At 38.3% G+C, this 11,988-nt stretch overlaps 1 protein-coding gene across 9 annotated transcripts in view; it reads left to right on the top strand.

Moving 5' to 3' along the window:
* The window catches only part of MRPL30 (mitochondrial ribosomal protein L30), a 58,917-nt gene that overhangs the window by 12,915 nt on the left and 34,014 nt on the right, over nt 1-11,988 (top strand). For 8 of the 9 annotated variants that reach the window (XR_014254196.1, XR_014254197.1, XR_014254198.1 and 5 more), the window contains exons 1-3: nt 18-400; nt 4,773-4,850; nt 6,294-6,374. Coding sequence is in view for 2 of the 9 variants with exons in the window: in XM_082427380.1 (XP_082283506.1) it covers nt 326-400; nt 4,773-4,850; nt 6,294-6,374 (234 nt within the window). In the remaining 7 variants the exon portion in view is untranslated. Of the gene's footprint in view, nt 1-17; nt 401-4,772; nt 4,851-6,293; nt 6,375-11,988 lie in introns of those variants that run through there. The other variant, XM_082427381.1, reaches the window with a different exon arrangement.

Genomic DNA, 11,988 nt, shown 5'->3' with positions numbered 1-11,988 from the left:
TGTGTGCACTGTGACGGCCGGGTTTGAGTGTGGCACTCTGGGTCCTTTCTCTGCTCCGGTTCCCCCGAGTAGTGAGCTTCAGGCTGAAAGACATTTAGGAATTGCTGGTGAGTGGGGAATGAGTGGCCGAAAGTAGTGCATTTTTGCCAGGAGTACATATCTGGGAACCCTATGCAGATGCGAATTGATTTTCTCCATTCGATTCTGTGTTTACGGGTCACAGTAACCTGAATGGGCCTACGTCCAGGTACTGTCCCTTGGGCTCCCGAAAAGCCACTGGCCGGCTGGATCCCATTTCCCAGTTTGTGGAATCCCGGGACGCGGCATGTGGAGCCCCGCCTCCTGGAGCTCGAGGGCAGAGCAGCCTCGGCTGGGCAGTCTGGCGGGAAAGGGAAGTCAAGTATGTTTTAGCATTTTGTGTGCTTCTGCTTTATGCATAACTTCGGCTTTCCACTGGGGTCAGCCTAACTTGAATTGTTGATGGAGATACAAAATTGCCTAATTTAAAAATTGCCGCATTTTAGAACGTAAATCCTCTGAAGTTGGCAGTTAAAATATTTACCGTTTTACTAAAAGCCGTGATTTTGCAACCGCGTTTTGATCGCCACCTACCCAGAGCTGCTTGTTCCGCAGTTTTTTGTTTAGTTTTGTTTATTCCAAGAGGCACTTTGGACGCCTGCCTAGAAGGCATTAGGAGTTCAAAGAGACATTTCTTGCCTTCAGAGATGTCGATTTATTGAAAGGGAAATCCTATGTTCTGCATTTTCAGTAGTGCTCCCCCCCCACCATTTACCATTATGTCTCTTTAGAAAAGGAATTAGTTATTTTTAAAGAACAGTTACACGCATGGTCATTGTAAAAGAGCAACAACAAACCTATCAGACATTACGGGGGTGTGGGACGTCGGGGAGGGGCGGAAATAGCCCTGGTAGCCAACCCTCCTCTCCCTGGGTATGCTAACGTTTCTCTGATAGCCTTCCAGAGTTTTTCTCTGTTTACACACACATTCACAGACACCTTTTTTTTTTTTTTAATTAATGGAAATGGGATCATACTTCTCATATGGTGCATTTATTTTCCTGCTTTTGTGTCTTTGCAAGAGAAACTTAATTGTACGGTGAAAGACAGTATAATTGCTTCAAGGTCCAAGAGTTATGTGCCTAATTATTAAGAACAACCTTTATTGAAACTTACAACTTTTGACTGTCACACATTCTGGAGTATGTAAATGACACTTCATTGATTCAGCAAAAATTAAATGAGTGGCTGCTACATGGCAGTGCTGCTTTAGGTAGATGCTTGGGATACATCTGTGAATAGACAGAGCAAGCCTAAAACAAAAGAAAATTTTAAAATCTTTGTGCTTGTGGAACCAACATGCTGTTGGGTGGGAACAGACAATAAACCACAAACCTAACAAAAAATTAAATTATGTTAGAAGATGTTAAATGCTATGGAAAGAAAATCAAGGAGAGTAAGAGAGATTGGGAGTGCTGACAATTGTAGTGTGCGTCAAAATGTTAAATAATGGAATCAGGGTAGAACTCATTGAGAAGATGAGATTTAGGCCAGAAATTGAAGGACGTAAGGGAGTTAACTATGTGGATATCAGGGGCATTCCAGGAGAGGGAACAGCCAGTCAAGGGAGTATGCCTGCCTGGCAAGCTCCAGGACCTGCAACGGGGCCAGTGTGTGTAGCAATTGAGCAAGAGTATGGAGGTGAAGTCCTCAAGGCGGGGCTTTAGGACTGGCTGTCGCTCTGATTGAAATGGAGAGGCATTGGAGCTTTTTAGTCTTGTAATAAATAAACTTTTAATTTTGGAGTAACTAGATTTATGGAAACGTTATGAAAATAGTATGGAGTTCCTACATACCCCCACACCAGTTTCCCCTTTTACTAACATCTTACATTAGTATGGTACATTCGTTATAATTGATGACCCAGTATTGATACATTATCAACTAAAGGTCATACTTCATTCAGATTTTCTTAGTTTTTACCTGATGTCCTTTTACTGTTCCAGAATCCCATCCAAGATACCACATTATGTTTAGTTGTCAAATGCTCCTCTTGACTATGACAGTTTGACTATGACTTGCCTTGGTTTTGATGACCTTGACAGTTTCAAGGCAGTCAGGTATTTGAGGAGGTAGTGGTCAAGTATTTTGTACAATGTCCTTCAATTGGAGTTTGTCTGATATTTTTCTGTTAGAGAAGTGTTAGGGGTTTTTGGAAGGAAGACATAGAGGTGAAGTGCCATTCTCATTCCATCATATCAAGGATACATGCTATCAACTTTACCTTTATCACAATTGATGTTAATCTTGATCACCTTGATGACGTAGTGCTTGTTAGTTTCCTCTAATGTAAAGGTATTTTCCCCCCTTTCTATACTATACTCTGGTAGCAAGTGTTTAAGCGTAGCCCATGCCTCAGGGTTGATAGCTTTACTCCACCTCTTTGAGAGGGGAGTATCGACATAAATTATTTGAAATTCTTCTGTAAGGGAGATTTGTTTCTTCTCTCTCATTAATTAAGTTATTCATCTGTTTATATCAGTATGGACTCATGGTTAGTTTATGTTTTGGATTATAAGCCAATACTTTGTTAATTATTTTGTTGCTCATATTATTTCATCTGTAGCCACTGGGAGCTCTTTCAGTTGGCTTCTGGTCCCTTTGACATACCCCCATCATTTTGATTTTTTGAGTAGTTCCTTTCTAGCACTAGGTGCTCCAGACTCAGCATTATATATTCCCTGCTACAGCCCTATAATTAGCCATTTCTCCAAGGAGTCCTGGTTCTTTTTTTTAGAGAATGCTATTAGAAACTAAGATCTGGGCACTGGGCATGCTCATCGCTACTGGGATGCCATTGCCTTTAGGTCCTCTCAGCTAACAGAGCTAACCCATGTGTGTATATGTATCTATAATTATTTCTATATCCATCATGTCTATATTAAGCTAAACATGAGTTCCAACACTAATCCTCTGTCATTGGATCACATGCATCATTGTAACCTTCCTCTCTGGCTTGTGTGTAACCTCCTACTCTGATAATGAGAAACCTGGCTCATTGGAAGGTTTTGAGCAGAGGAGTTGACATTATCTGATTTCGGACTTAATGAGATGATTGCTGCTGTGGAGAAAAGACCTTGGGGAAGTTAGAATAGAAGCAGGAAGGCCAGTTAGGAGGCTCCTGTTGAAATCTAAATGATAAGAGAAAGATTTAACAAAGAGTGAAGCTAAATAAGTTGGGTTAGTACCTAACGCTTGACTTGGGAGGAATGAGTATGGTAGAGAAAATAATTTAGCATTGTCTATTTGATTGGAGGGACGGAGGATTAAGCATCTCTTCTAAAGAAGCCTTGATACAAAGGATCTAAACAACCAGCCAAGCAGACTGGATGATTTGAACTAGAAATTGCTCTGCTGTATTGTAATGTTTGAGGTCTGAAGTCCGAATGGCAGTATGAAATTCTGATGTACTTCTGAATTCTGAGTTGAGTGGACCATGGATCTAACCCGTTAACTGATTCAGACATTCATCAACAAACACTGGGTGCCTACTGTCCATCAGATGGTGTGCCAGATGCTAAGAGCAGAAGATGAACAAGACAAAATTCTTGCTTTCAGGGCACTAAGGATATAGTAGTTAACTCTTCGAAAACTGATATGTAATTAGTTTTGAGAGACTGGTTCGGTTGCTGAGACTTTTTCTGAAGTCAGGCCCTTCTAATGGGACATCTTGCATTGATTCCAGTAGCTTCATTGCTTTGTCCACACCACAGGAAAGACCTGCAGAGCTTGCGTGAGCCAGAATCTGGTGAACACTGAAATACAACACTTGCCCTATTTTGGCATGTTAGGGTATTCTTATTATAGCTTTGTAATAATTTAATGATAGTATAATAGTAAAAACTACCATTTATTGAGGGCTTCTATGTGCCAAGTACTGTTTTAGGTGTTTTCAGAGTAATTCATTTGCAAGATAGGTATTGTTTTCTTTCTGTTCTTTGGGGGAAAAATTGAAACATACAAATTTAGTAACCTATCCAAAATATACATGTAGTTCATGAACTTAATCTTTCTGCATTCAGTTTAAGTCAGCATAGTAGGCTATAATTGTTTTGTGTCTAAATAAATATGACTTTTAGTTTATAAATGCCATGCATGTTCGTTAAGAATAGTTTAAAAATATAAATAAGCAAAAAAGAACATTCTGCTTTATTTAACAGAAGGGTGTTATGATTTAGTGAAAATGTGCTGGACTAGGTATTAGGAGGTTTGGGTTCCAGACCATATACTCTCTTGAAAGCTGGATGCCCTTCGGTAAATGATTGAACTCTCTGGGATTCATTTTCCTCATAAATAAAGTAAGAGGGTTGTCAGTTCTAATTAGGAGTTTGGATTTCTTCAGTCCCTTCCAGCTCTTTAATTTTTTTTTTTTTTTGATCCTATAACAAAGCATTCTTTATATCTGCCCTCGCTGTTGAAGATTTTTTAAATGATAGTAACCTCCATTGCCTAGTTTTGTTGAATCAGCCTAGGGTGTAATTTAACTCTTTGGTGAAAATGGGATATGGTTAATGTATAATTACTTCCTATGGTTTTCTTGAACTCTCAGTGAAACATCTATTATAACTTCATTCTTGTCCTTAGTGTATTAAAACAATCAAGATTTTGCTGTTAAACTTCATCCAGTTTTTCAGTTTGAGCTATCCATTTCTAAGACATACCTGACCCACAGATCTGTTTTCTACTTCTCACAGCCCCTAAGGAGAACAGTCACCACACTCATGGCAGGGATTTTGCGCTCAATAGTTCAGAGGCCCCCAGGCAGACTACAAGTAAGTATTTCTTTTCAAGAATTATCTTTTTTTTTTCCTATTCCTTAAGAACTTTTTCTCTCTTTTCTAATTAACAAAACATACAGGCAAGTTAAAATTTTAAGTTTCTTTATATATATATATATATATATATATATATATTTTTTTTTTTTTTTTAATGTTGAGGGTTAATTTTTTTTGTGGTTTATCTGCTGTTTTATCCCTAAAGATCTGAAATCACAAAAGACCTTTTCCTGGAGAAAATGCTGGTAAAAAATGGCTAGTGTTGATTCCCCATGGCCCACCTTAATCTTTTGAAAGTTTTAGATTTTTTTTTTTCCTTCAGTTATGAAGAGTCCATTTTCAGTAATAGAAAATTAGAAAAATGTAGAAAAGCAGAAAGTAGAGAAACAATTTCCCAGAGACCATTAATGTTTGTACTTTCATATATTTCCTTCCAGTCTTTCTTCTAGAAATTTCGTTGTTGCAGCCTAATCTATTCATGAGGTCCAGAGTCTAGATAGGACCTGCTGCTGCCTTTAGATAATAATAATGCCAGGTGCTTTACACACTTACCTTAACCTCAGATTAATCCTGGGTGGTAAGTATTATTTCCTTTTTATAGCCGAGGAAACCGACCCTCTGAGAGGATAAGTATCTCATATGTCACAGCTGGTAAGTACAGAGCAGGATTAGAGGCCCAATGTTCCTGGTATGTCAAAGCCCACGTCTTTCACCAGTCTTCCCCTAACCCCCAATTCCCTCCTGCTTATTCTCCCATTGTTTATACCATCTCTGCAGTACAGGGAGGGCATGAAGGGAATGATTATTGCCCACCCAGAGGAGTTTCCTGGTATGAAGGATTAGCAGTGAATCCTTTTTCTTTGGCAGCCTGAGAGAAACATGACTGGAAGATTGTAGAAAGGGAACAAGAGACAGGAAACAGGAGTTGATGGCATTCTTGGGACTAGAAAGAAAACTGGAAACTCATTTTGGCTTTCTTTTACACTGTATTGCTGAAGCTGAATTATCGTATGTTGTCTAGAGCACACTGACAAACTACAACCTACAAGCCAAATTCAGCCCACCACCTATTTTTGTAAAAGTTTTATTGGAATGTAGCCACACCGATTTGTTTACATATTGTCAACAACTGCTTTTGCCCTGCTGTGGCAGAGCTGAGACTTGGCTGCAGAAACTGTGTAGCCCCAGAGCTGGAAATATTTACTGTCTGGTTCTTTACAGAAAAATATTGCCAACTGCTGGTCTAGAAGTTTATATTTAATGTGCTTTTTCTTTATGTTAGTGGTAAGATGAGATGTATTCATTCAGCTAGGGGGCCGAGATAAATGTTTAATAATTACAGGTTAGGTGAGAACAGATTTTGTCACCTAAAAATTGGTAGTTTATGATTTCTGCACTAGATAGAGTTCTAAAAAACAAATGTTTTATGGCATATTTTAGATGGTGACAAAAGGTGTGGAGCCCCTTGTTTGTACAGATTGGATTCGTCACAAATTTACGAAGTCAAGAATTCCAGATAAAGTAAGTTTTTACGTTACTGTTTTTGAAAAACATGTTACTGTTACCGAGTCCAAGCTCATTCTGCTTGCCACAGGACAGGCCAATAAATCGGGAGATGAGGTGTTGAGGCAAGGAATAGCGACTCTTATTTGGAAAGCCGGCAGACTAAGAAGATGGTGGACTAGTGTACCCAAAAACCATCTTATTGGGGTCTGGATGCCAGTTTCTTTTATAGAACAGACGGGGAGGAGGTGAGGAAGTAAAGTAAAAAGGCCATTTGTCTTGCAAAATCTCTTCCCTCGACTTGCATGGGGAAGGGATGTGTTAACTTTTTCTTTTCTGCAGCCATTCACAGGTGGGCAGGGTCAGAATGTCTGTCTGAGCTGAACAAAGGCCTTTTACTTTAACAGGCAGAGGGGCAGGGTTCCTTGTGGCAGGCCATTATCTATGCTTACAGCTATAACAAAAGCAATGAAAAGCAAAGGTTAAAGTAAAAGAAACAGAACCAACATGGAGTCAGAATTCTCTCTTCCCTGTTACATTATGTTTTGAAAGGTACCAATTTTTGTAATATTGAAAACTTTCACGTTAAATTATTTGTGGGTATAGGTAGAAGTGTAGAGCTTAAAACGTAGGATTTATGTGGGAGGGATAAATTGGAAGATTGGGGTTGACATATACACACTACTGTATATAAAATAGATAACTAATAAGAACCTACTGTATAACGCAGGGAACTCTACTTAATACTCTACAATGGCCTATATGGGAAAAGAATCTAAAAAAAGGGGTGGCTAACGTATATGTATAACTGATTCACTTTGCTGTGCACCTGATATTAACACAACATTGTAAATCAACTGTATTCCAATAAAAATTTTAAAAATAAAGTTAAAAAAAATTAAACATAGTAGGATTTATGTAAATGATTATTAAAAATAAAGATGTGCCACTGACCTTTTAAGTACTGGGTTTTTGTCTCAGAATCTGTTTATTCCTGCTTATGGCTTTTTCCCTTGATATCTTGTGTTTTCATATCACCCTTGTCCTGAGGAAACAGCATTTCTTCCTCCTGCTCAGACTGTCTGTGTGGCTCTTGGTTTTTACTTTCTCTATCAGCCATTGCTAATTTGGATCTTCTTCTCTGCTAGATTTGTGTCTACCTATCATTCTTTTAGAAAACACTGACTAAGCCCCAATAGATTTGTTTTGTTTTGATTTCTCCAATTTTTTTGTACTGTGGTAAAATACATGCAACATAAAATTTAACCATTTTTAAGTGTACAGTTCAGTGGTATTAAGTACATTCATATTGTCGTGTGACCATCACAGCCACCATCTCCAGAATGCTTCATCTTGCAAAACTGGAACTCTGTATTCATTAAACAGTAACTCCTCATACCTTCTCCCCCCAGTCCCTGGTAACCACCATTCTCCACTGATTTTTTTAAAAGCTAAAATAGTATTACCATTGACTATTTAGATACCTTTAATGTGCTTGATGTTCTTTTATCAGAAATCTCTTTTTTTTCAAGTCATGGTCCACAACTGCATTGTCTTATATGTTTTCATGTTCCTTAGACTGTAAACTTCTGGAAGAAATGATAGATACTGATGTTAGCATTTGTTTAAAATGTGGGGGGGAGTGATTTTGATAGCTGGCTGTAGTGAGCATGAAAACTTTTAAACTTCATAGAAATGACTCTGTGATGTGCATCTCCAGCCCTTTGCCTATCTTCTGAACTTACTCCTGTATTCTCCTGTAGTTTCTAGACCTTGCTGCTTAGATAACCCGTAGGTATTTCAAGTTATCCAAAATTAGACTCATTGTCTTACAAATGAGGTTGTCCTCCAAACAACCAAACTAAAAGAGGGTGCTTGTCCTGTATTAGTGATGTCAGTTAATGCTACCATCCTCTACCTGATTTCCCAGACTAGAAACCTCTGAGTCAGTATCAACCCTATCTTCTCCCTCACCCACCACAAATCCATCTATTTTACTACCTAAAGTCCCCACATCAGTCCCTTTCTGTTAAAGCTGCTGTAATTCAGACTCTTAAACCATGGCTCTAAGTGCATCCTGAGTTTCCTTGTATCAGTCTCCACCTCCAGTTCATTTGAAAGAGTTTTCTTTCTGAATCTATTTTTGAAATGTCATTTTGCTTCAAACCTCCAGTAGCCTTATATCCATTCTGGAAATTTCTAAAGACTCAGCATAGTTAAGCTTAGTTTAACTTTCCCCCTGCATTGCTTTTCCTGTTTTTTTCTACCTTAGTCACACAGAACCACTTACTTTTCCTGAATATTTCATGCTTCTCACACCATTTCTTTAATTCTTCTCTCCTTTTCTTTGGCGCACCTACCCCATCAAAATCTCTAGGAAAATACCCTTCATCCTACCCACCTGGAGGCAAATACTGCTAACTTTTTTGTTAAATATTTTTGAAGATGTGCATCATCTTGGCTATAATGCTTCTCCAGCTGCTTTCATCATTTAGCAATGTAATGTGAACCCTCTGTGGATAAGTTAATGATTGAATAATATCCTTTTTGATTAAAGTACCGTCTTTTTTTTTGGCCTTCCTCAGTCTGATTCCTCAGAGGTATGACTCTTGACCTAATGTTTTTGACACCTTTATACATATAAGGATAAATAAATAAATAAATAAATAAATATATATATATATATATACACACACACACATACACACATACACATATATATATAATTGTTAGAATCATATCTAGAATTTAAGGGAGAGACCTTCAAGATGGCAGAGGAGTAAGATGTGGAGATCACCTTCCTCCCCACAAATACATCAGAAATACATCTACATGTGGAACAACTCCTACAGAACACCTACTGAACGCTGGCAGAAGACCTCAGACTTCCCAAAAGGCAAGAAACTCCCCACGTAACTGGCTGTGTGGCTGACAGGGTCTTCATCCTCCGGCCACATGTCAGGCCTGTACCTCTGAGTTGGGAGAGCCAAGTTCAGGACATTGGTCCACCAGAAACCTCCCGGCTCCACGTAATATCAAATGGCGAAAGCTTTCCCAGAGATCTCCATCTCAAACCTAACACCCAGCTCCACTCAACGACCAGCAAGCTACAGTCCTGGACACCCTACGCCAAACAACTAGCAAGACAGGAACACAACCCCACCCATTAGCAGAGAGCCTGCCTCAAATCATAATAAGGCCACAGACACCCCAAAACACACCACCAGACGGGGACCTGCCCACCAGAAAGACAAGATCCAGCCTCATCCACCAGAACACAAGCACTAGTCCCCTCCACCAGGAAGCCTACACAACCCACTGAACCAACCTTAGCCACTGGAGGCAGACACCAAAAACAACGGGAACTACGAACCTGCAGCCTGGGAAAAGGAGACCCCAAACACAGTAAGTTAAGCAAAACGAGAAGACAGAGAAACACACAGCAGATGAAGAAGCAAGGTGAAAACCCACCAGACCAAACAAATGAAGAGGAAATAGGCAGTCTGCCTGAAAAAGAATTCAGAGTAATGATAGTAAAGATGATCCAAAATCTTGGAAGTAGAATAGAGAAAATACAAGAAACGTTTAACAAGGACCTAGAAGAACTAAAGAGCAAACAAACAATGATGAACAGCACAATAAATGAAATTAAAAATTCTCTAGAAGGAATCAATAGCAGAATAACTGAGGCAGAAGAACGGATAAGTGACCTGGAAGGTAAAATAGTGGAAATAACTACTGCAGAGCAGAATAAAGAATAAAGAATGAAAAGAAATGAGGACAGTCTCAGAGACCTCTGGGACAACATTAAACTCACCAACATTCAAATTATAGGGGTCCCAGAAGAACAAGAGAAAGCGAAAGGGACTGAGAAAATATTTGAAGAGATTATAGTTGAAAACTTCCCTAATATGGGAAAGGAAATAGTCAATCAAGGCCAGGAAGCGCAAAGAGTCCCATACAGGATAAATCCAAGGAGAAACATGCCAAGACACATATTAATCAAGCTATCAAAAATTAAATACAAAGAAAAATATTAAAGGCAGCAAGGGAAAAACAACAAGTAACATACAAGGGAATCCCCATAAGGTTAACAGCTGATCTTTCAGCAGAAACTCTGCAAGCCAGAAGGGAGTGGCAGGACATATTTAAAGTGATGAAAGGGAAAAACCTACAACCAAGATTATTCTACCCAGCAAGGATCTCATTCAGATCTGACAGAGAAATTAAAACCTTTACAGACAAGCAAAAGCTAAGAGAATTCAGCACCACCAAACCAGCATTACAACAAATGCTAAAGGAACTTCTCTAGGCAGGAAACACAAGAGAAGGAAAAGACCTACAATAACAAACCCAAAACAATTAAGAAAATGGTCATAGGAACATACATATCGATAACTACCTTAAATGTAAATGGATTAAATGCTCCAACCAAAAGACACAGACTGGCTGAATGGATACAAAAACAAGACCCGTATATATGCTGTCTACAGGAGACCCACTTCAGACCTAGGGACACATACAGACTGAAAGTGAGGGGATGGAAAAAGATATTCCATACAAATGGAAATCAAAAGAAAGCTGGAGTAGCAATTCTCATATCAGACAAAATAGACTTTAAAATAAAGACTATTATAAGAGACAAAGAAGGACACTACATAATGATCAACAGATCAATCCAAGAAGATATAACAATTGTAAATATTTATGCACCCAACATAGGAGCACCTCAATACATAAGGCAAATACTAACAGCAATAAAAGGGGAAGTCGACAGTTAAACAGTCATAGTAGGGGACTTTAACACCCCACTTTCACCAATGGACAGATGATCCAAAATGAAAATAAATAAGGAAACACAAGCTTTAAATGATACATTAAACAAGATGGACTTAATTGATATTTATAGGACATTCCATCCAAAAACAACAGAATACACTTTCTTCTCAAGTGCTCATGGAACATTCTCCAGGATAGATCATATCTTGGGTCACAAATCAAGCCTTGGTAAATTTAAGAAAATGAAATTGTATCAGTATCTTTTCTGACCACAAAACTATGAGACTAGGTATCAATTACAAGAAAAAATCTAAAAAATACAAACACATGGAGGCTATACAATACACTACTTAATAACCAAGAGATCACTGAAGAAGTTAAAGAGGAAATCAAAAAATACCTAGAAACAAATGATAATGAAAACACGACCCAAAACCTATGGGATGCAGCAAAAGCAGTTCTAAGAGGGAACTTTATAGCAATACAATCCTACCTCAAGAAACAGGAAACATCTCAAATAAACAACCTAACCTTACACCTAAAGCAATTAGAGAAAGAAGAACAAAAAAACCCCAAAGTTAGCAGAAGGAAAGAAATCATAAAGATCAGATAAGAAATAAATAAAAAAGAAATGAAGGAAACAATAGCAAAGATCAATAAAACTAAAAGCTGGTTCTTTGAGAAGATAAACAAAATTTATAAACCATTAGCCAGACTCATCAAGAAAAAAAGGGATAAGACTCAAATCAATAGAATTAGAAATGAAAAAGGAGAAGTAACAACTGACACTGCAGAAATACAAAGGATCATGAGAGATTACTACAAGCAACTATATGCCAATAAAATGGACAAC

This window comes from Balaenoptera physalus (assembly GCF_965194825.1).
Source record: "Balaenoptera physalus genome assembly, chromosome: 15".
Taxonomy (NCBI): domain Eukaryota; kingdom Metazoa; phylum Chordata; class Mammalia; order Artiodactyla; family Balaenopteridae; genus Balaenoptera; species Balaenoptera physalus.
Note: the sequence above shows the minus strand (reverse complement) of the source record. Positions and strands in the feature narration are given on the sequence as shown.